The sequence below is a fragment of the Cavia porcellus genome, unplaced genomic scaffold (genome assembly GCF_034190915.1).
Source record: "Cavia porcellus strain 051 isolate PalLab524CR breed Dunkin Hartley unplaced genomic scaffold, mCavPor4.1 scaffold_7, whole genome shotgun sequence".
In the NCBI taxonomy this organism is placed as follows: domain Eukaryota; kingdom Metazoa; phylum Chordata; class Mammalia; order Rodentia; family Caviidae; genus Cavia; species Cavia porcellus.
The window spans coordinates 36,725,985-36,750,566 of NW_026947490.1; the positions used below are offsets into that span (position 1 = coordinate 36,725,985).

The 24,582-nt window shown below is 57.0% G+C and overlaps 1 protein-coding gene across 1 annotated transcript; it reads left to right on the forward strand.

The window, feature by feature from the left end:
• The first annotated feature begins 5,689 nt into the window (after positions 1–5,689).
• On the forward strand, positions 5,690–23,184 carry Eddm13 (epididymal protein 13). Its single transcript, XM_023566125.1, has 6 exons — positions 5,690–5,774; positions 17,391–17,444; positions 17,540–17,566; positions 18,367–18,390; positions 22,571–22,692; positions 23,143–23,184. Exons 1-6 carry the CDS (start codon positions 5,690–5,692, stop codon positions 23,182–23,184), a joined length of 354 nt encoding a protein of 117 aa, XP_023421893.1.
• Positions 23,185–24,582: the final 1,398 nt, after the last annotated feature.

Genomic DNA, 24,582 nt, shown 5'->3' on the forward strand with positions numbered 1-24,582 from the left:
CCATGGGAGGTGGAGTAGGAGCCCGCGCTTTGGGCCTCAGTCCAAAGCCGTGGCTGGGACAGCGTTTGGGGGCCTTGCCAGGCAGTGGCACCTGTTGTGGGGCCCATGACTTACTCTTTGATCCTGGTTTGGGGGATCAAGCTCAGGTCGGCTCCTTTGTTGAGCAGAACCTCATGAGTCACTGAGCTGCCCAGGCGAGTCCACACTTGCAGTCCTCCCACCTCAGCCTCGAAGAGCACCAGGATGATCTGGACGGCCGGCATGACTTGGGCTGCTGCTCACTGCTGCGCTGCAGTATTTCCTCGTGTAACAGTCAGCAAGGTGGTGAAGGAGGATTGTAAAATGACTTCTGCATGTTGCTCTTGGATGCGTCTATGATGCCAGCAGGAGGGGACTGAGTGCCCTGGGGCCAGCTGGCAGGGACAGGATTCTCCGCCAAGTCTCCTAGGCCGGATGGAGTGGGACAGTACTTTGGGGGCCAGTGTCTGTTACAGCAGCCAGTGCCTCACTCGAGTCTTAGTCTGAGAATCTCCACTCAAGCGGTCCCTGCAGACTGTGGAGCCCATTCGCACAGTTAGCAGGACAGGTGTCCTGCAGGTGGCCGCAGAGGCGGGACCTGGTGGCTGATCTTCCAAGGCCTCAACCGAAGGCCTCAGCCACCTGATCTGCAGTGTGGAGTGCACTGAGCCCGTCGTGGCCATGCAGGGCTGCCTTCACCGAGTGCCAGGGGTTGGGATCAGCATCATTGGTTTTATTGTAGATTTATTACTGTAGATTGTGTAGATTTGTTAGTGTAGGCTTATTGTATATTTTACTACTGTAGATTTTATTGTAGATTTCATTATTGTAGATTTATTGTAGACTTATTGTAGACACTGTTACTGTAGATTTATTACTATAGATTTGATTATTGCTCCAGGGAGATGAACTGGGATGGCGGCGTGATGCTCTGGGCCCCCCTTACAGTCTGTTTTTTTGTGCAGTGGGCTGTAGTCTCCTTTATGTGTCTCTTACTGGAACAAATTTCAGATAAACTGTTCGAGCCATTATATTACCTCCTGGGTGTCAGGAGACTTTAGGACTCAGAGAAAATGGAAGCAATGATCTGGGACTAGAGAAACCACTCAGGAGAACAGGTGAGAAGGAGAGAAAGGGAGTTTGCCAGGCCTGTGGATGCCTGTGACCCTGGACTACGTGGTGAGACCTCGTCTCAAGAAACCAAAACTAAATGAAAAAGAAGGAAAAAAACCCCCCAAAAGACAAAAACAGTGGTACTTGGGATAAAGAAGACAATTCACAGAGTTTCACTGTGCATTGGTGGCTTGGATTAAGGGACAGGATCCTCTGGAGGGACAAGTCCCTCTAGAGGGTCATGGGGCAGGTTGCTGCCCACAAATGCAGGCCTCAGCAACCCCTAGCTGTGGGTTTGTTCTCTGTGAGGGAATTCGCTCTTCCTGTTGTAAAGTGGCTGTCTATGCTGGGGTTCAGGCATGTGTCCCATGTGTTAAATAAAGCTGGGGCCCTATTAGAGTGACTCCGAGTGTTTCAGAATAAAGGCAGTGCTGGGGCAGGGCACCATGTCCTCCGATGGTGAGGTGGGCACCATTCTGTGCAGGCCGCTTCTGCCTCCTAAACTGACTTGGTGAAGCCCAGTCCAGGTTGCCAGCTTGGGGCAGAAGCCTCGGGGAAGCCTGATGACAAGGCAGAAAACTCACATCAGCACCAATGTGTGCTATGCGTCAGGGCTAAAGTACAAACTTGAGTAGCTCAATTCGAAGAGGACACGATGGGGAAAACCACGGGCTTTATTTTTTTTCTAGAGCGGGGGCCTGAACCCAGGGCCTCCCCACTGAGCCACATCCCTGCACGTTTGATATGGCTGGGCTCTGATTTGCAGTCTTGCCTCTTGCACTTCTGTACCAGGCTGGAGGGAACTGATGGAATGGGTGGGCTGAGTGTGTGCCCCTCAAACTTGGCACTGCCAATTTTGATACTCAGGCTCCAACATCTCCAGGTGTAGAATAGAACCAGGTGGTCATTTCCTGGTCCTCTCCTTCAGGATATGGTCCCAGGCCACTTGGATGCAGCTGGAGTGTGGCTGTAGGCACTGGGTCTCCTAATTCCTGCCCCAGTCCTGTCTTCAGTATTAGGACCCTGGCCTTGAGGGCTTCAAGGGCTGTGAAAATGCCAGTCGGGTCATTGAAGCACCTCCTTGGCTTGGGGGTTTTCTTAGACTGACCTGGATTCACCCATTCTCCACTTTTCAACCAGGCTTAAACTGAATCGAGTGTGGCAGTGAATGCCTATAATCCTGGCACTCAGGAGGCTGAGGCAGGAGAATCACCAGGACTTAAGTCAGCCTGGGTTCCATAGTTCAAGGCCAGCCTGAATTGCATAATGAGACTGTTTCAAAAAGACAAAAGTTTGGGGCTGGGGATTTAGCCCAGCGGCATAAGCGACTGCCTTGCAAGCAGGCAGTCGTGAGTTTGATCCTGGTACCGATAAAAAGGAAAAAAGACAAAAGTTTAAAGAAGGTGAAGGCCAGGGATGATAAGCTGGGGGTAATGGCCCACCTCTGTGACCTTAGAACAGTGGGAGGCTGAGGTAGGAGGATCATAAATTCAACCAAGCCTTGTCAACTTAAGAGTTAGCAAGACAGTCTTACAGGATTAAAAAAAAAAAAAAATGTCTCGCTATGTTACCAGTGCTGGCCTTGAACTCACAAGAGATTTTGATCCCTCAGCCTCCTGAGTGCTGGGATTATAGGGTTGTACCACCACATCCAGCTAGCTCAGGCATTTTGGCGATACACCAAGATACTGTAAAAAAAAAAAATCAGTTTTTAAAGAAGTTTTGAGGTGAAATACACAACAAACTATCCACCTCCTCATGGGTGTGAAGTCAGGAGTTTCCCAATGGATTCATATTCACAGATCTCCACTCTGAGCCAGAGGTGGTGTCGCAGGCCTTTAAGCCCAGCACTTAGGAGGCTGAAACAGGAGGATCACCATGGGCTCTGAGACCACTCTCCGGCCCACCCCTGCCCCGCCTGTGTACTGTATACCCGATCCTTTCTCTTAGTATTTCAGCCAGCTGCACCTCTTACTGGTATACAATCGCTGTACTCGGAGGCTAGCCTGCACCTTTAAAGTCATCAAGTGGCCAGTGCACCTCTCCAGCAGCTGCTGCTGCCCACTGTCACCTGCCCAGCAGCCTCGGGCCCTTCCTGGCGTGAGCCCAGCGTCCCTTGGCCGCGGCAGTGCACCTCCTTGCCGGTGGGCTTGGGCTGCCCGCGGGACTTTGATGGAACACAAACTTCTCTGAACGGGGGTGGTGCCGGGAGGACGCACTGTCCTGGCGCTGGACCTGTGTGTGTACCCTGCTGGGGCCTCAGGGTGTACTTCTGTGCGTGGGTTTCTCTCGTCTTTTGCCTGGGGGTTGAAGCAAGGGCCTTTGCGCGAGTTCCTCCTGCAGCCGTGTTACATTTTTTATTTCAAAACAAGGTCTCAAATCTGTGTTGCCGAGGTGAAACTGGAATTTCTGAGCCTTCTGCCTCAGCCTCCCAGAATGCTGGGATTATAGGTGTGTTCTAGCGATTGAGGACTGCAATTTAAAGCCTTTTCCTCGTGTTTCCTTTTTAGATTTCATTTCCAGGGTTGTGTGGTGGGTGAAGTTTTCCTTCCAAGTAAGCTCCCAAAGCTAATTAGAGTGCTGTCGAGGAATGCACGCCTGCACTCCCAGAGCTGGAGAGGCTGAGGCCAGGAGGGTCAGGAGCTGGCGCCAGGCCTGGGCTACGCAGTGAGACCCCGGCTCGGAAAATAAATAAAAATAAACGAGCAAAGCTAATTAAGGAGTCCATTTGCAAATTCCTTTGAGTGTCCTGCAGCCGGGCCTGGCGCCCCGCTTTTGCACAGCGGGCCTATGCGGTGCTTACTATTTCTCCTCGCTGCCATCCAGGCTCGCCTGGTCAGGGAGGAGCCACTGAGCCCCCAGGAAGAGCATTTTTTGTTTCCTAGAATTAACCAAGATGAGAAAACAAAGCCGTGTCCCGCCCCCGCAAGACCCCTGGGACCTGGGCTCCCCTTCCCCCATTGGAGCGTGGGAGTGCAAGTGCATGTGCAAGGGAAGAGCACACGCGCCTGTGTGCGGGGTGGGAAGGGGAGCAGAAGCTCCAGCCCCCCCTCCATCAGACCCGGCTGCCTAGACTGCAGGGGGTGTGGGGGTTGGGGGAGGGGTGGGGGCGCCCCACTTCGCCCCGGATCTGCGCAGCCCTGCCCTCTGCTTCTCCGGGAAAGTCGGGGCACAGTCTGACCTGTACCCCTGCTCCGGGAGCGGAAGGCAGCATGCAGTGCAGGAGGCGAGGGCGCTGCCCCGGCAGTTTTCATGTTCCGCGTGCGCGCTCCCAATGGCCCTTGTGCGCATGTGTACTACACACGCGTGTGTGAGTCTTTGCGTGTGGCCGAGGAGTCGGCTGTCGTACTATTTTTTACTTTTCGGTGGTACTGGGGGCCCTTTGCACTGAGCTGCATCCCCAGCCCATTTTTATTTTTATTTTTATCTAGAGACGGGTCTCAGTAAGTTGTTGTTATTCAAGCGGCTACCGCTTGCAGTCCTCCCGCCTCAGCCTCCCTTAGTGTTGGGGTGACAGGCGTGCATTGCCATACCCGCGCTCCTTGGGTCAGCTTCGGCTGGCGGAGGCCCAGTGTGCGCCATGCCGTGCAAGCCACTGTGTTGCCACTCACCAGCCCAGGCTGGCCTGGAACTCTCGGGCACCCTCCCGCCACAGCCTCCCAAGCCCTGGAGGGGAGTGTGTGGCATCCTGCCTGGTGATGGCAGACCTCTCAGAGTTTTCAGTGATAGGGTCCCCACCACCGCTTCACTCGGTAGGGTACCCTTCTCCTCCGAGAGCCACCGCACCCTTTGTCTCCAGAGGCTCCAGGTTGTGAGCTGTCCTGCAATTACCCGACCCCCAAGCTTCTGTCACGCTGTAGCTAAAGCCAGTTAGATGTAATTCCGGCTAGGCGTAACTCCGCTGATCTGCAGCGATCCTCCTGCCTCAGCCTCCTGGATGCTGGGATTCCGAGTGTGTGCATAACTGCAGCAGCAGTTTAAGCCCTCTCAAGGGAGCGCGTGCGGGCCCATGTGTGTATGGACATGGGTACAGGTGGCAGCCCGGGCACATGTGTCATGTGCTCATGTGGCGCATGTTTACTGTGTATAAAGGAGGTGAAGAGGTGACTCCCCACCCCATGCTGTGGCTTGGGCTTTCTCCGTCCTGTCTCTGCTTTCCCCTTTGCTTGGGCTGAGGTCCCACAAGCTTCCTTCGCAAAGGGCCAGCGGCAGCACTGCGTGCTCTGTGGGTCAGGTGTCCTCATCACAGCGACCCAGCTCCCCCTCCCACGCCCCGGGCGGCTGCATGTGTCACGAGAGCCTCCATCTGTCCTTCCCCCACCCCCTTACGGGTCCTTGCCGGTGGACAGCCTTGGCCTGGGTGTCATGGGTCAGCGACCATGGGGTGTGGTGTGCGACTGTCCGCAGTGTAGGAGTCGCCCCCGGGAGAAGCCGCTCCTCCGTCACGGCTGGTGGAGTGGCACCTGGCTTGCCTGAGGGCAGGCGTGGGCAGCCCTTTTGCTTTAGAGCCTGGCCCATGGGGCCCAGTGTCCTGTGGGTTCCAGCCGAGGTTGCAGCCATGTGCAGGCTGGAGCTGCTTGCAAAACTGGCACTGGTGACCCTGGTCCTCCTGGGCCGGGTGGAAGCCTGTGTCCCTCGGGAAGGTAACACTGCTCTGGACGCCCGGTGACTTCCTCCTTCTCCCGGGCAGGGTGGGGAGGTCTGGGTGGCAGCCCTGCCCTGAGGATGCACCCCAAGACTTGCAGCCCAGCGCTTCCCAGGCCTTCTGCCACTCCGGAGCCTCACTGGGCCTGGCCATCCTCCTCTGGGGTCGGGAAGCCCTCATTCTGAGGGCTGACATTTGTCATCTTCGATGGGGTGACGCTTGTGTGTTGCTGAGGCCAAGAGAACGATGGTCAGAGGCTCCTTGGGACCCCAGAGAATGCCCGGGAGGAGTCTCGAGCCCCCGTTTTCTCACTCGAGTTCCTGATTGGTTCCCTCCGCTCCATGGAAAGGCAGCAGGGAAAAAGACAGACATGGTTCTGTCTTCAGGAGATTCTCATGCTAAGCGAACAAGCATAGTCTAGTCCAGGGACTCAGAGAAAGTCCCTTGAACAGTGACATCTGACACACGGTGCAGCGAGGAGCAGGAGCTACAAAGTTAGGGGGGACTCTTCCAGGGAGACAAAACCACATGTGCCAAGGCCCTGGGGCAGAAGTCCCCGAGAGCCTTCAAGGCACCAAGAGCAGCTGTAGTGGCAAAAGATGGAGGAGGGGGGAGGCACATGGTAGGTGGGGACACGTACAAGGAAGAGTGGGAGAAGGCAGGGACCAGGATTCACAGGGTCTTGGAAGCTGGGTAGGGGATTCTGAATGTTACCTGAGGGTGAAAGGAAGCAGCTAAAGGGGTTTCAGTTGGGGAGTTTTGTGTTTGTGCACGCGTCTGCGCCTGGGTATGAGTCTGTGTGCACATGTGTGTGGGGTCGTGCCCCGTCAGCCTTGCTCCTGAGAGAGACACTGGGTCCTTGAGGTGGAGGCCAACTTGGGGGTGAGGATGTTCAAGGGGCACACGCTGGTTGTCACAGCCAGGGGACTTTGTTCCCACTTTCCATGTTCTTCCTGCAACTGGGCTGCTCGGAGGCTCCCTGGCCCTCAGTCGCGGTTGTGCATCTGGGGCACCACAGTGCTTGGTCTCAGTTAGTTAGTCCTTGCTGGGTGGGAGGCTGAGGGCCACAGACTCTTCTAGACAAGCTCTGACCTAACTGTGGGCGGCTGTGATGCCCCCATCACAGGTTCCAGGAGCCTGCACAGCAGGACTCACCTGGGCCCTGCATCCAGCACTGATCACAGGCAGTGCCCAGAGGGTGGACAGAGGGGAGGTGGGTGGCTGCGTGATGCGGGAGGAGGGTACCGGGTGGTGGTGGAGGATGGGCAGGTGGGTGGGTGGCTGGCAGGGCCTAGATGTGGGCGGGTTAGCGGGACTTCGGGGTCTGGCTCTCCCGGTCCGTGCTGGTGCTGAGTCTGATTCTTGACTCTCTCCTCGCTCCCTGAGCCTGTTGGGATCCGAATGATGGCCGCTTTCACCTCCAGGTGCAGTTGAAGAAAAAAGTAAGACCCGTGGCTGCCCGAGCTGGCACCCCGAGACACCCATGGGAGTCCTGGGTGGGTGGTGCCCTGTCCTGTGGTCAGAGGATGACTGGTGATGGTGGCAGCTGCCACCTGCCTCCCGAGAACCCCGCTCCTCCTGCTGCTGCAGGCAGAGTGGCCCCTGGGCATCAGGGCAGCCAGGCCAGCAGGCAACGCTGTATGCACACTGAGCACTCAGAGAGCTTACAGGGAAGGGTGGCCAAAGGGCCCGAAGAGCTGTCCTGCCAGAGTGGACAGTCCACATAATGCTTCCTGTAAACCGAGCATCTTTACCTAACAATAGCTACACATGCAAATGGCCCAGCGGCCAGGACAGCGCAGGTCAGGACTGCTGAAGCAGGGCCAGGACAGCAAGTGTGCGAGGGTTCGGGGCTCTTGTCCTGCGGGTGGTGTCTCAGGGCGCAGCCACTTCAGGAGTTGGTCAGTCCACCCTTCCTGGGGAGGCTGATGTCCAGGCTCCCAGAGAGCCCACCCCTGGCACAGGCATGAGAGAAAGGGAAACCGAGTCCACACAGAAGTCACACACACACGTACCTAGAGCCCCAAGAGCCAGGCCAGTGCCCCCGAGGGACGCTACTCAGCGGTGGAGAGGAAGCCGGCCTGTGTGGCTGGCTGTGTAGGCCCGGGAGCCTCAGCCTGGGAGGGGCACCTGTCTAGGGACCGTGTGTCCTCTAATCCTGGCACCCAGGCTCCACTGAAACCCAGTGGGGCTTCGTGGAGACCAGGGCTGGGAGCCAGGAATTGAAGAGCGGAGCCAAAGGGGATAGGGTTTGCATGAAAGCCACCCAGACGGGTGACTTGCATGACATACAGATTATATCTCAGGGCCAGGGGAGAGAGCTCAGAGGCACTGCGCCTGCCTAGCAACGGCAAGGTCCTGAGTTCGAGTCCTGCTACAAAAAAAAAACCAAACAGATTATATCTCAGGAAGCATATTGCTAAAATATGTGTTGCTTTGTTTAAAAATAAGGATAGTAATCACAGAACACAGTAACATAAATAAGCCATTTTCATAAAATGATTATTTTTCTCCATTCAAAAACAGTTTGGTGAGGAAAGAGGCATTTCTCCCATTGCAAATCTCTCTTGACAGATGAGACTGGGGACCCACCCCTGTAAACCTGGCATTTATGTTGCTACTCTTTTGTTAATATTCAAATTAACAATTTAAGATATCACACCAACATTCAATAACATTTCAATCGATACCAAGTGTGGTGGCTCACACCTGTAATTCCAGCACTCGGGAGGCTGAGGCAGGAGGATTGTTGTGAGGTCAACACCAGCCTGGGTCACAAAGTGACCCTAAGGCCAGCCTGAAGGGCATAGTGAGACCCTGTCTCCAAAAGAAAAAAAAATTGAATTAGTCATTACTTACTTTAGGATCTGTTATTTAATATAAAATATTTTACTTCCATTTAATAGAAGATTTCCAGAATTCAGAATTCAGATGTTCCCAAGGCTATGCTGGACAACTTTTTAGTCTCCACTGATTCACCCCTTATCCTTTCCAAAGGGCCGGGTCCTCTCCTCCCAGAGGTAGCTTATGCAGATAGAGTTTGCTTTCTTCTTTGCACTGGGAATCGAACACAGGACCTTGTGCTTACCAGGCAGTGCTTGTGCTGCTGAGCTGAACCCCGGCTCTCTAAGAGCCTGCTTTTAAGGCTCTGTGTCTCCCTGGACCTGAGTCCCGGCTCTCCCGCCCGGATCAGCTGTTCTGTCTGTGGGTCATATCCAGCACCCTCTGTGGTACTGAGGTTGGGGTCCCTATGGGAACCAGGGTGCTGTCTGCACATGGCCCACCCTGCCCCCTGTGTTGCATCAAGGGTCCCTGGGTCCCGTGTGGCTCCTGGGAGCCATCGGTGCTCCAAGGAAGAGCAGCTGGGGCAGGGGACGCCATGCAGAGGGGGCGTGGGGCCTACAGTCGGGGAGCCCGGTGCCAGCAGCACTGTGGGGCTGGGAGGAGCAGATGGATTCCGGGGGCCTGGAGGGCAATGGGCGCCTCTCACACCTGGCTCTGGGCTCTGGGCCTGTCCATGGCTTCTGTCACCCTGCGCTATCTGCAGACCCGCTGCCTCTGTCAGTATGGGCACTGGCGCTGGGGCACAGCCCCTGGTCCCCGACAACCCCGGAGTCCTGTCTTGCACCCTGCGGGTGGAGGGAGGGAGGTGCTGGGCCACCACTGAGCCGGGGTGGTCGGCGACACTGACCGCTGTCTTCTTCCCTTGTATCCCGCGCTGCCTGCCGGCTCTGGCGACGTCTCTTGACCAGTCCACTGTGAGTCCCTGCTCTTGACCTAGACAGCAGGGTGGGCGGGGGGAGACAGCAGATGTGACCCTGGGTGAGGTCGGGATCCCAGCTGGCACCGGCTCTGCAGCTGTCCAGGCGGGGTGTGCACCTGTGACCCGGTCCCCAGCTCAGGGCTTCTGCCTCCGCCTCCGCCACAGCTGCCTGTGGGTTCCAGATCAGAGCGGGGGTGCAGGGGCGCCAGGCCACCCCCTGCTTGAGAAGGAGCACCTCAGTCTCCCATGAGCTGTGATGACCACGGCTGGCCAAATCCTCCTGTGTGTCCCAAGGGCTGGGGGACAGGGAGGGGTGTCTACCCTGAGTGGCAGGTGCCCTGTAGGTCCTGACTTGAGAGGCGCAGCCCTTCCAGGGAGCACATTAGCAGGGCACAGTGCACCTTCCGGCTCCCCCATGCCTGGGCTCAGGGTCAGGGTGTGGCAAGGTGGGAAGGGGATTTAATGCTCTCCCCATTCCCTCCCAACCTCCATGGGAAACCGGACTCTGCCGGCGCCCTCCTGCTGCACAGTGCTGAAAGGTGAGGGTCCCCCACCCCATCTCCGGCTCGACCCGGGGGGCTTCTGTTGGGGACTGAAGATGCTGACGATGCCCCACCCCACCCCACCCCACCCTGAAATCTCACACTTTTAGCAAACCGAGCTTGGGGCCAGGCAGAGAGGGCGCCCTGAGCAGGGGCCTGGGGCTTCTTCAGCCCCGAGCCCCATCTGCTTTCTGAGGTCAGGTAGAGAAAGTTACTACTTCATGAGGACCCAGGAGGAGCCTGGGGCAGTGACTGTGGCCCCAGGGATGCGTTTGTGAGAGTGGGTGGCCAAGCCAGGAAGCCCGCAGATCAGAAAAGGCACCAGGCGGGGCGCCCGGCAGCCTGTTCATGGACCCTGGTTCTGCTTCCATCTGGACAGCGGTGGAGGATGTGTCCCCTCTCTGCCCTGCTCCCTGAGCCCGGTGCCATTGCACATGTGCAGCAAGGAGCCCAGGCCCCCATGCCCACAGCTGTGCATCAAGGAGCCCCAGGTCCCCATGCCATGGCTATGGAACAGAGCTGTCAGCACCGCAGTGATGCTGTCACCGTGGGAGCCAGGCTCCAGCCCCCGGCTCCTGGCTGTCATCACCACAGCTCCACGCAGGTGGTGTGCCTCATGGCTGTGTGCTCCGGCTTCCCAAAGCGCCTGGAGTCAACCCTGCCCCTGGGAGTCAGACACGACACGGGGGATCCAGCACCCCAGGGCTGGCCAGTCTGCGTTGGCTTTGGTTTCCCACCAACCATGGGCCTGCGGCTGTCGGCCACCAGGTGGCTCTCGGTGACCAGGGGATGGTGTCCACTGTCCTGTAGGAAGCCTCGGTCCAGGCCAGGCCCCACTGGGACCTTTGCAAAGTAGGCGGATGGCACAGAGCAGGGACCCCTGCCCTCAGGCCCGGGAGGCTCAGGCCCCTGTAGAGGCTCCTGTCCTAGTCTGGAGGGTGGGGTGAGGAGCTCCCAGAGGATGCTCTGTTCCTCCTGCCTGTGTGACCTCTCCATCCCTCTGGGGTGCATGGCTCGACCCATGTGCGGGACGGGGACGCTGCAGGCAGGGCATGGCCTCTTTCCCAGGTGGTCAGCATCTGCTTCCCAGGCTGCCATCAGCCCCTGCATCTGACTTTGTGCTTTGGTTTTCTGCTATGGCTTCATCTCGTGACCTCTCCGATCCCACGCTATACACCTGCCACCTTGGCCACTGCGCGGGGCCACTGTCCCTGATGGGCTGCACCAGAGATCCTGGGTAAGTGCTGCCCTCACACCCTGGGCCTGGTGGGGCTCCGGGGACACTGAGCGAGGGGCGCTGAGCACTGAGCATGTTTCTGGCCTCAGCCTCGGAAACAGGAGGGTCCTCTTGAGAAACTCGGGGACAGACCGGTCAATCCACATAATGACCTGTGGTCAGGGACAGACTGCATAAAATGACAGCAGCACGGGGAACCCACCCCACTCCAGAAAGAACGTCCATCATCAAGAGGTCTGGTAGTAACTGGGTAATCCCAGCACTTGAGAGGCCGAGGCAGGAGGATCGTTGTGAGTTCGAGACCAGCCTAGGCTACAAAGTGAGCTCAAGGCCAGGATGAACTGTATAGCAAGACCCTGTCTCAAAGAGACAAAAAAACCCACCACTACCACCAAGAAAAAACACCAGAAAACCACAAACACCAAAAACAGAGTGTGAGAGAGCAAAGTAGCAGCAGAAGCTGAAGGCAAGGAGGTGCCTTCCACTGCGGCTGGGTGTGCACTAGCGCAACCTCGTGGAGGTCGGTGTGCAGCATCCTCCCAGGACTAAAACCAGACCCTGCCTCCTTGGCCACAGCCGTTCCCATGTGAGAGTTAGGACATCAGTTAGGGCAGCCCAAGCACACCTGTGTGCACAGCTGCAGGGTTCAGAACAGCCGAGTCCGGGGAGCAGCCTGCCCTTGTGTCCATCAGGAGATGGGTGTAGGGTTAGAGTTTACACACCACCCAGCACTACTCTGATAAATGTGTGCTTTCTGGGGGAGGAGGAGGCACCGTCACCTGTGTCTTCTTCCTCAGGGATGATGAGCAGACTCTCCCCGGATGGTGAGTGTGGGGCTTGCACTTGGGTCCTGGCCTTTCTTTCCTGGTGTCTGTCGCCCAGGTAGATGCTGAGTTCACCTGAGTCTGATGCCGTGGCTGCCCCTCCACCCCCATGACTGCCTGACAGCCCCCTGGAGTTTTGGCTGACAACCGTTACTCTGCGGGTTGCTTAGGTTTTAAAAATAGTATATGCACAAAGGAAGACGTGGAGGGAACACAGGGTAAAGGTCAGAATCTGCCAGGTGCAGCAATAGACACCTGTAATCCCAGCGCTCTGGGCCCCAAAGAGGTCCAGGCCACAGGTTGCAAATCAGTCCAGCGTGGGTCATTTAGCAACTAGTGGCTCCTGTCTCACAGTGAAAAAGGGCTGGAGGTGTAGCTCAGCGTAAAAGCCCCGGGTTCCACCTGCAGTACTGACAGGAAGGAAGGAATGAAGGGAGGAAGGGAGAGAGGTCCCTGTGTGATCACAGCTCTTCTCACTTTTGCAAAAAAAATGTTCGTGGGGCTGGGGATTTAGCTCAGTGGCATAAGTCGCCATAAGCGACTGCAAGCAGGCAGTCGTGAGTTTGATCCCTGGTACTGATAAAAACGAAAAAGATAAAAAAAATGTTCGTGTCAAATTCCCAAAAGAAAGGTGCTCAGCCCCAGGAGAGCTACGTCCTAAATCTGGTCGGTAGCTGAGCGGATTTCGCCCTACAGAGACCAGAGAATCCTTACTGTCCCTTCACCGGGTCGTCATTAGCGCTTACATTTGGGGTAAAGCAGCAGCTGGAGCCTGCCCTGTGTGCTGCAGCAGGGAGACGCCCTGCAGGGCTCTCCAGTCCATCAACCGCAGGGCTTCTGGTCTGGGCTCAGTTCTCTTAAATAAACTTTAGAAGGAGACTTTGTATCTCTTGGTCCTATGAGTAGGTGGAATGCAAAGAGATCTACAAACCTAAATCTGATGAGAAAACAAAGTGTTTCTCAGTCATAACACACCCGTGATCCCAGCCCTCTGGGAGGCTGAGGCAGGAGGATGGCCACCCAGTGACTCAGTGAGACCCGTCTCGAAATAAAAGGTTTTTAAACAGGGAGACATCAGAGAAAAGCAGCAGCAAAGTCGCACTCAACCAGCCGGCCTCTTCACCCAGGACTCAGGGTTTGGGCACTCACCCCTGGCTTCCTTCCTACCTCAACAGCACCCCACTGTAGTAGGACGCCCCGCTGAGATGGAGGTGACCTCGATCCCTGCCCGGCGCCTCTGTCCTTGGTGCTGCCCAGCTGTGGGGGAGCCATGGTCGCCTCAAGTCTCTCCCATCCTCCCAAGGCCCCGGGGTCCCTTGACCAGGATGCCCGCTGCTGCCCTCTGACCCCCCGCTCTGTCCCTTGGAGCCCTCACCCCGCTAACGCCGCTCCTCTTGCAGGGCCCAGTCTCAGTGATGCCTCCTCCACTGTGTCCTCTCCATCCCCAGGCTGCAAGGTCAGCGGCTGCCCTCTGGTCCAGACACCTCCCGCTTGAGCTGGGCACTGTGCCATAGGCGCTGCCCTCTCCCGTGGTACCACAGGCCAGTCACTCAGGTGTCCTAGAGCTTCGCAGCCCAGCGGTCGCCTGGTGCAGACCATGGGTTGTCCCCTGGTCCTCCCATGGGGCAGGAACGCCCTGGGCACTCGGTCCTCAGTCTCACGCTATTTCTCTCTCTACTCTGCCCCCCCCCCGGGACCTGGCTGCCTGCACTCAACTTCCAGAGAGGACAGAAAAGGAAAGTAAGTCTGCTCCCAGCTCCGGGCCCCAGGGGGCCATGGGGAGGGGAGTCCTGGGCTGGGTTACAGCTGCTTCCCGTGGGTCTGGCCCTGGCAAGCGCCAGCTGCCGCTGTCTGTGGCCACCCCAAAATGCCATCAACTCTAGAAGCTGCAGCAGGACCCGGGGTGGGGGTCTCAGGTCCCTCTGTGGGGCACAGGTGGCCCCGGGAGGGCGGAGGAGTCACATTGGCACTGGCTTCCAGGGGACCCTGGCCAGGGGTGCAGGCTCCAGCGGGGATGGGGACTCTGCGCTGTCTCAGAGGCCAAGGGCCCAGTGAGGCACCCACAGACACGAGCTCCATGACTGCAGTGGGCCGTGGATGGCAGAGGCCGCCTGGGTTCTATTGTTGAAACCTTAGTGGCTCTGTGAGCCACTGGGCCATGCCCTGGCTGCCAGTGCCGAAAGCTTTCTGCTCCGGGCTGGAAACTTCTGGAAGGCAGGTTTCCCGACCTCCTGGTGCACTAGGCTGGGCCTTGCATTCTGTGCCCTTAGTTGGCAGTATCCTGGGTGCATCGGATGCCTGGCCCAGGGCGCCTGGCTCAACCCTAGGGAGGAGGACACCAGCGCTGGGGTGCAGCCCTGGGCTCCCTTCCCAAGTCCTGGTTCCTGGACTCCCCTCTGGGGGCCCCGAACTCAGCTCAGCAGTCAGACACCCGAGTGACCATAGGTCAGGGTGCAGCAGGCAGAGGAGGCAGTGGTTCTTGTGCCTGTCCTGCCCGCCCGTCCTTGGTCTTGGGTCCACTTCCCCTTGGGACCTGTGAGAAGGAGGGGCGTTGGGGCCCAGGACACCTCTCCGTCCCTTTCCACTGTTTTCCGACTGAGCTGTGATTGCATCTCAGAGTTTACTTGGGCGAACACCTCCTGGGTTCAGCAACTGCGGTCGGAAGTGGCTTGGGGGTCCCAGCTAGGAAACAAGAGAGGGCTGAGGGGCTTTTTCAGCCCCCCTAGCACCTCCGCCCCCTGTGGATGTGCTCCGTTCTGCTCTGTGTGTTTGGGGGTTCGCCTGGGCTCCGTCCCAGCTCTGCCGTGAGTCCCCAGCAGCCTGCATGTCCTCCTCTGAGGTGCCTGGTGACACCTCAGCAGACACAGCTCAGCTTTGAGGCTTCTTGTTGGATTTAGGAATGTTTGCTTGGGTTTTACAAGTTCAGCCTCTCCAACTCCCAACCCTGAAACCCAAGCTGCTGCAGAATCCCAAGCTGTGTCCCCTCGGTGCTGAGGAGCCCAGTGCAGGCACAGCGGGCCAGGTTCCCAGTGGTGACACTGACCTGTAGGGGTCCATGGGTGGGCACAGCAATTTGAAGGCCAAGCAGGGGGCTGGGGAGCTGCAGGCGCTGGGCGTGGAGAGATGCTGACCCTGTGCTCTCACTTGCTCTGTTTCATGTCCACCCCTCTGGCTGGTGGCCGCTGATCAGTGAAAAGTGAGTCTGTCCCCTCCCGTCTTGGGGAGTTGGGTGTGTGGGGACTGGGCAGACATGGGGCAGGAGCCTGGAGATCGCTGAGAGGGGACTCGGGCCTGGTCAGCGAGCGGGGCAGGGTACACAGTGGTCCTGCCATGGAGGAGGCTCAGAAAGCTGGGGAGCCCTGGGGTGATGCAAACCTAGAACTCCTGTCCACTGTCCAGCAAAAACCCAGCTGAGCTTCCCAGAGGGCCATGGGCAGCAGGGGGCGGGGCATCTTGCTGAGGAAGAGCCCAGGTGACCAAGGGCGTGTTCTTTTGTTTATTTAGGGTTTTCTGAGACAGGGTCTCAGTGTGTGGCTCAGGCTTCCTCCTGCCTCGGCCTCTCCAGGGCTGGGCTGACAGGACCCTGTCACGTGCCCACGGCAAGGGTGCTCCCTGCCAGCTTCCTAGGCACTGGAGCACAGCCCTGAAGGGAAATGGGGTCTGGGTGGGAGCTGGGGTGTGGCTCAGGGGTGAGCACGGCCCTGGGATCCAGGACTGGAAAGAACAATAGAACGAAGCCCCATGGCCTTCTGGCCTAGGTTACCTGCACCCTGGGGGCCTCCCTGACCCTGTGGAGGGCGGAGGAGGCAGGGTCCCCACCTTTTTTCTCCTCCTCTCTTGATCTCCACTGCCACTGGCTCTTCTCCTTGCTGCTGCCACTGCCGGCTCCACAGTCCTGAGGCGTGAGTGCACCCCGCACCCTGCCCCCACATCTCACCTCGGCCAGGGGCTCCTGCATCTGGGGTGGGGGTACACAGCTGCTGGCTCTCACTGGTCAGACACTGGGGGTTGGAGAGACTGACACCCATCATACGCTGGAAGCAGCCCAGCCCTTGGCATTGGTCTATACCCGGGACCCTGTGGAGCAGGGCTGACTGTGTATGGAGGCCAGGTCTGTCTGTCTGTCTATCTGTCCATCAGATGGGCTTGACCCATCTCACCACACTGTCCCGGAGTCTCTGGGGGTAGGCAGGCGCCACACACCTTCCTCAGCCTCCTGGGATCCAGACGCTGCCCCATGCACAGCTGTGTGGAAGCAGGACGCCCCTGCTGTCCCCGAAGCTGTGGCCTCTGTCCCTGTGGCTGTGCAGGGGCCGGCCTGGGCCTTGTGCTGTGTGCCACTTCATGGTGCTGTGTGCCAGTGCCAGGTGGATGTACACCGCACAGCGGGGACCCTGTGCCATGATGCACAGGCTGAGCTCCAGGGAAACTGGGTCTGCGTGAGCAGACAACAGAAAGCCGCCCAGAGTCCACCGTGGGTGAAGGGATAGCAGCCTGGCCACACCCAGAAGGCAGTCTGCTGGCCAGGGCAGGATGGGGCGGGGCAGCTGCCGCAGCTGGAGGCCTAGGGAGGAAGCTGGGGTGTCCAGCCGGAGCTGGGGTGGGAGTGCCTGCCTGTGGGATATGGGGGTGATGGCTGATGGGTGTAGGGGTTCCTTCAGGGTGATAAGATGCTCCCTAGTTAGCTGCAGTGATGGTTGTGTAGCTGTAAATAGAAAAAAACAAGACTTCTATACTGGTCATGGAGGACCTGTGAGCCCTGTGGATTATATGTAAATCAAGTTGTTGTAAGAACAGGCTCTGAGCCCGCCACCGTGGTGCAATCTGTAATTCTAGCACTGGGGAGGCTGAGGCAGGAGGACCGCTAGGAGGTTGAGGCCAGCCTGAGCTACATGGTGAGACCCTGTCTCCAAGCAAACCGGGCTGTACGAACTCTGGGTGGAGTGGCTTTGTCCCCCTCAATGGGAGCTCGTAAGAGGCCACCTGCACCACACTATAATAGCAGACACCAAGACCCCACGGAGGAGAGGATGGGGTTCCTCCTGCCAGCCCCGTCCTGTAGGGGTCCTCAGTGCTGGATCCCCCAGCCTGCATGGCCCCGCCTCTGCCCCGCTCCCGGCTGATGCTGTGCCTTTGTCCTGCTGGCCTGGGTGCTGCCTGGACCGCTATCTCCCGATGGACCACGAATGACCACGGACGGCAGAGATCCTGGGTGAGCTGCCTCCTTCCCTGCCTCTGCCCACTGCAGGTGGCCCACTGGGCCCCAGCTCCAGCCTCTCTAGAAAGCTGCGGCTGTCCCTGGGTGGGTAGGCGGGCACAGGGCCACCCTGCGGGGCAGCAGTGTGGCCTTGGTAATCCGGCTGCCTTGTGATCCCGTTTCTGTGTCACTCTCCCCAGGTTTGCTGAGCCTGCAGGTGCTGACCGGTGAGTCCTGCGAGAGCTCGGCACTACCTGTTGGCTGCACTGTGGGCCGTGGGCACCACCCGACCTCCCGCTTTTTACCGACATCATAATTGGCCCAAAGACCCAGCACCTCTCTGCCCATCAGCAGATATTAATCACTGTGCTGTCTTATGCTAGGAGTTGGGGAAGAAAAGGGAATAAAACAGACACAATCTGTGTCCAGGGAGGAAAGAAAGAAAAGTGTTTAGGTGGCACTGGTCATAGTGGCACTGTCTGTAATCTTACATTCCAGGAGGCTGAGGTGGAGGATTGCAAATTCAACCCCGGCATGGACAACCTAGCAAGAACCTGTCACAAAATGAAAAATAAATGGGCTGGTGGAGTGAAGGAGACAGAGGTGCAGTGTAGAGAGGCCGACCAGGATTGAGTGATCAAGAAAGGCATCCCCATCCAGGTGTGATGGCTCACTCCTGTAATCCCAGCATTCAGGAGGCTGAGGCAGGAGGATCATTGCAAGTTCGAGACCAGCCTGGGCTACAAAGTGAGCTCAAGGCCAGTCTGAACAGCATACAGACTCTGTCTCAAAAAAAAAAAAGACAATAAAGGCACCCCCTGAGAGAGACCTGCAGGTGGTGAGAACCAAACACACCCACCGAGGGTGGCACATACAAAGGCCCTGGGGCAGTGAGGAGGTTGCAGGGGGCCTGGGAACTATGCTTGTCATTGGGCTCCTTCCAATTCATAATTCACTGGTGACTTTTCTTCTTCCTCTCCCTCCTTTCTGCACTCCTCTGCCTCTTTCCTTTCTTCTTTCTTCTTAGATGAAACCAGCGACTGCAGTGAAGGTGAGTGTGGATGCCGTGTCTCTGCCATCAGGGCTGTGCTGAGAGCCTGAGAGAGGAACTGTTCCTGCACCTGGAAGGGCAGGTGCATGTGCAGAGTCCTGCTCAAGCCTAACCAGACCCTTGAGGTGGGGAAACAGTGTTTTTGTTTACTTCTGCTACCCAGGGAGCCCTCTTCTTCCTCCTGGAAGTGACTGGGTGAGTCCTGAGTTCCAGGGTTGTGTGAGTGGCATCCAGACAGGAAGCAGCTGAGCCAGGGACCAGCACCTGTGGGTGTCTGTGCTAAGAACCAAGCCACACTGCAGGAAGGGAGCAGTGGGTGGGGAAGAGGCTCCCTCTGTGTTCCCAGCCACTACCTATGCCCACATTGCTACCCGATTGCTGCTCCTGCCAGGGCGGAGTAGATTCCACTTGGAGTGCAGACTCTGCTGTGAACTGTGCCCACGGTGGGTGGGTAGGAGACTCTGATGCTGATGATCTGATGCAGAGCTGAGGCAGTGATGCTAGCGCTGGGCAGCAGGTGTGAATACAGGTGAGCATAAGCACAGAGGTCTGGCTGCACAGAGACCCAAATAAATCAACTGCTCAAAGACTCCATGGCATGTGTGCCAGGGCTGCAGATGCATTCTGTGATTGACTACGAGTCAGGAGAACCGCAGTGACCTTCTTGTGTTGGTGCGTACTTGATCTGGCCTGCGGATCAATCCGTGGAGTGTACCTGGAGGGGGAGTGGGGATTAAATAAAGACATGGGGGAGACAGAGAGAGAGACTGAGGCAAGTTGAGAGAGTCCAATCAAGTCCCGTTTATTCTGGAAGTGATTACATCTTTTATAGGCCAAGGGCGGGCTGGTGGGACAGGAAGAGGCTACGGGGATGAATACAACAGGGTCATTGTCACGTCCGGGTATGTGATGTAAGCAGGAGAGGATTATGGTTAATGTAGGCAGACGCATTGTGCCCATAGGAGAGAGTGAGGCAGGGAGGCAGCAATAGGGCTGTTGCACGGCTCCCTACAGTGCGTGAAGGACAGGGGGCTTTCTGGTTTCACTATTTGGCTCAAGCAGGTTGCTTCTGAGTGTGGGTCTGTCTGCTGTGTCATCTATAAACCTTCGATCGCCAAAAACATTACCCGGACTCCACAGCCCCTGCAGGGTGTGAGGTCCATGCCCTTGAGCTGCTGTCTGTGTGGCTCAGTGAGTCGGACTCAGTGCACACGCACTCTCTCTTCTACACAGAAGGGATATTTGATATGGTTCAGACACTAGCAGAGCCTTAGAAAGGGCCAGGGTGGGACCTCCTTTCTCCCAGCGGGGGCATGATTCCGTCTCAACTCTCCAGAGAGTGGGACATCGCTTTCCAGCCACAGATGGCCGCCACACAGCAAGGACTGGGTCCATGACCAGCACTGGAACTGAGCACACTGGAAGAGGATCAGCTGCTTCAGACTGCAAACATCTGTAGCCTTCAGTGTGTGTGTGAGACTTCTCATCTCCACCTGGATGCACGTCCAGGTGGAGTAACCTGAGGTTCCCGAGGAAGCACTGAGAAGCCAGTGGCCACCTCTGTGGAACAGGCTTCCCCACAAGGAGGATGCCCACAACAAGACCCGCGGGGCTGGGTGGGAGTGACACACTGTGGTGCCAAGGTCTCCAGGCCCCTGAGGTGCCATCTGGTATTGGAAAGACAAGCTCAGGGCTCCCACTAGTTCATGAGAGATGTGTGACTGTGGCAGGGGAGTCTAGAAAAGTCACCCAGAACATGGGAAGGCTAGAGTTAAAGGTTTGCAGCCAAAGTCAGCTTCTGCTGCTGGGCTTCCCAGCATGAGGGGTGCTGGAGAACAGAAAAGGGGTTAAAAGAAAGTGCAGCAACCCCAGGACTCAGGAGGCTGAGCAGGAGGGTCAGTGTGGGTTTGAGGCAAGCCTGGACTGCACAGCAAGACCCAGTCTCAAAACAGAGCAAAACAACAGAACAGAAGAAGTGGAGTGGGAGGAGAGGAGAGGAGAGGAGAGGAGAGGAGAGGAGAGGACAGGACAGGACAGGACATGACAGGACAGGACAGGACATGACAGGACAGGACAGGACAGGACAGGACAGGACAGGACAGGAGGCCTGAAGCAGGATAAGGGAAGTCAGGATGGAGACAGAGACACAGAGACCCAGGGGACCTGGTGAGCTGGGGCTCGGGTTCCAGAAGAATAGGAGAGGAGGAGGCAGAGGTTAAGTTTCTGAGGATTAAAAGCTTGAGGAATAAACCTAGAGAAAAGCTGTGATCAACGCTGCCCTAAATGGCTGAGGAACAAAGGGCTATTTGAAAACCCGCACTTCCCTCCTTGAGAGAAAGATGGGGACCCAGGACCCAGGACCCAGGACCGCAGTAACCGAACCGGCAGAGCCAGGCTGCCTCTCGGACTCTCCCTGAAGATGGAAACCAGGCATTTTCCAACTCATTTGGAAGACAAAATATCCTAGATGGATGGTTTCACAAACAGAGGACTAGAGAGAATGTCAGGACCATGGTTCTCATAAAGACAGACATGAAATCCTAGGCTCACATTAACTAAAGCACCGGGGCAAAACATTGTTAAAACTCGTCATCAAGTTGAGTTTATTCCAACAACGGGAAGATTATTGGATGTATGCAGATCAGTGCGCGCGCTTCTCATTAGCATAAAGGATATGCTCGGTAGACACAGAAGAGGGATGTGCTGAAACAAGATAGCTGTTCATGATTTTTAAAAAATCTTAGCAAACCAGGAATAGAAGGGGACCCTGTACCATCATGAAGAACAGTTACCAGAAACGTACAGGGAGGGTCATGCTGGTAGGGGGCTCTTTGCTGCAAGAGCCGGAATGGGACCCCATTCCTGCTGCCCCACGAGTTTCCCTCATGGAACCCCATGTTCTACCAGGCAGGTCCCACCTAGGCCCCAGGGGCCCAAGAGAAGAAAGAAACCTAGAGTGAGCCTCTGCCTGGGGTTAGGACAGGATGGACCGGGAAATGTAACCCCAGACTGATGGCACCAGGGGGAGCCCACTTTCTGTTAGAGCTTTGCCGGCCTCCCACAGGGTCACAGACTTGAGGAGGCTCGGGTCCTGACCTCAATCCCCAGCACAAAACCCACCCCTAAATTCTCCAAGAAAAGGAGGTAGAACAGAACAGGGGCTGCAGGGGCAGAGGGAACTCTGGCTCTCTAACAGAGGCGCCCCCGGCCGTCCTGTCCCTGGGGCAGAGACCCTGACGCCCTTCCCTTGGGGGAGAGAGGTTTACAGCCCAGCCTTTGCCTGGCCAGGAAGGTACCTCACCTCATGGCCGAGGCACCCCCAGGCCAGCACCCCTAACCTCATGTTTAGTATCAACTGTAACCTGTGCCTCCGTCAGTCCTGCTCCTGAGCGGTGGGTTTTGGGGTGCTCTGGATGTGAATCATGATGATAGCATGGCCTGTGTGCTCTCCAATAAGCAGTCAGCACAGGATACTTTAAGGAGGCTTAGGCTGGGTGTGGTGGTGCACAGCTGTAACCCCAGCACTTGGGAGGCTGAGGCAGGAGAATCACTGTGAGTTTGAGACAAGCCTGGGCTACAGAGTGAGCTCAAGGCCAGCCTGAACTGCATAGAGAGACCCTGTCTCAAAACGTGGTGGGGGAAAAAAAAGCTTGCACACCTTCCAGAAAGAGAGGCTCATAGCTGGGGGTTCCCTGAAGCAAATGCTCCAGGAAAAGAGGTGAGGAAGATCCCAGAACTCTGAGGAGGGAGGGTTACGTCTTTGCCTTTTCTAATTTACCATTCAGTATTTACTTTTACACTGGTGATGTCCCATGGCTTTGACCTGGGGATCTGTGCAGGCAGGCAGGTGCAAACGGAGTCTTCCTGACTGTAATATTTGTAAATGGGGGGGGAACACTGGGGGGCAGAAGCAGCCCCTCCGCTGTGACATCGGAAGTGAGTTGTTGCCGTGGTCAGGGGCAGGAGCAGGAGCAGGAGCAGGGTCAGGAGACCCTACAGGGGGAGGACAGCATGCACTGCTGAGAGGCAGCACAGCGGGGTCACTCTTAGGGTGCTGGAAGATGGGGAAGCTGGTGTGTACCTCGATGTCCCAGGCTGGTCACAGAGGCGGGGGCTGTTGTGTCAGGCAGGGCCAGGGTCCTGGATGGGCAGCCCAGGCCGTGTCTGTCGTTGTCTCCAGAGAAGCTCGGCCTGGCCACCACACCTGGGCGGCCAGTCCAGAGGCGGAACAGCTGGAGCCTGCTGAGGTGCACCTACATGGTGGTCACCTTCCTGTTCGTGTCCTACAACAAGGGAGACTGGGTGAGGAGAGTGCACTGCCCCCGGGGGTGCAGAGGATGGGTGGGGTGGGGGGAGAGGTCAGCAGGGGTGACCTCTGTCCCATGAATCCAAGGACTTGGCTCCTGCTCACTCTGGGTTGCAAATGGGGACAGGTGGAGCAGGGCCAGGAGGTCCTAGTGCAGCAGGGGCTGTGGGCCAGACGGGGATGGGAGTGGTCCATGGAAATGGAGCCCCAGATGTCACCTGGAATGCTGTGACCCCAGGGGACACTTCATGGCCCATGCCAGAAGCCTGGGAGGAGGCGGGGTGGGGGAGAGGCTCCTTTGCACAGGGACCTGCATGCCACAGCCAGGCCCAGAGAGCTGGCAGGGAGCAGCGGCCTCGGGACAGGGTGGGGACAGGGACAGAGGGTGGGGCAGCCCAGGGAGATGCTGGCTCACCTGCTCACCCACTCTCTCTGTTCTTCCCCAGTGCTATTGCCACTACTGCAACCCGGACACAGATGTCAGGTAGCTCCTCCCACCCTGGGCCCAGGATGCAAGGTGGTGGGCAGGGCTGGGGTGGTGAGGGGACGCCCAGGCCCACGCCCTAAGCTGTATCTGCAGATTTTAGAAATTATGGAGAATACACAGAACATAAACAGTTTACCTGGCTGGGCACAGTGGTGCACACCTGTAACCCCAGCATCCTGGGAGGCCAATGCAGGAGGATCCCAGGTACGAGCCCAGCCTGGGCAACACTGAGTTAGCAAGATCTTAGGAACCACTGATCTATTCTCTGTCTCTGTTGACTTACCTATACTGGGCATTTTGAATCAATACAGGATATGACTTTTTGTCAAGTTTTACTCACTTAGTATAATATTTTCAGATTTCATCTATGTGCAGTGGTTTTTATGCACCACTCTTTTCATGGCTGAATAATATTCTGCCGTCTCCACTTTGTAACTACCATGACCAGTGCTTTTATGAACATGTGTGTGCAATTCTGTTTGAACCTGTTTTAAACTCTTTTGGGGATATGTCTAGGGGTACAGCTGCTGGGTCATATGAAGTGCTAGGTTGACCTTACTGAGGAAGCCTCTCAGTAGGTTTTTACTGCCCTGCTCTTTGACGGAACCTAGATTCAGTGGTGAACAGGATGCTCAAGGAAGACAGAAATCAAATGACTGCAGCTGCTGTTTAAGCTCCAGAGGCAAAGAGCAGGGGAGCCCCTCTGGGTCATGGGGTGAGGAGAGTGACATGGAGCCGGAGGTCTGTGGACAGAGGCGCCAACAGCTGGACAGAAGGCGGGGCATCGGGGGTACAGGAGCTGGGGCAGGGCAGGGCAGGGGGAGGGCCTGGAAGCCACAGAACAAGTTTGCCGTCTGGCTTTGATCCTGGGAGCAGCTGAAAGGTTCTCAGTGGGACAGTGATGTCCCAGTGACTCAGAGAGGCCGGGCGTCCATTCTGTGAGATCACAGGAGCCTGGACCAGCCCCAGCAGGCACATCCCCTGCCTGGATGGCCACAGCTGGCCTCTCCCACCTGGCCAACTCACTGCCCGACAGCCTCTTTGAAATCCTTCGAGGTGGCTCCAGTTGCCACTCTGGCTGCACATCCCCTGGGAACCTCACCAGCTGTGCCAACGGGTTTGTCTTTAAAAGAAAACAAAGCCTGAGGACCCTTCTGAAATTTTTTTACTTTTTAAAATTTTTCTTCTTTTTCCTTTTCCTTTTCTTCTTTTTTGTATTTTGAGACAAAGTCTTGCTATACAGTTCTGGCTGGTCTTGAACTAACTTTGTGGCCCAGGCTGGTCTCAAACTCGCAGCGAGCCTCCTGCCTCAGCCTCCCGAGTGCTGGGATTACAGGCATGAGCCACTATGCTGGCCTCCCCCACTTCTCTCTGCCATCATGCGTACAGTGCAGGGCTT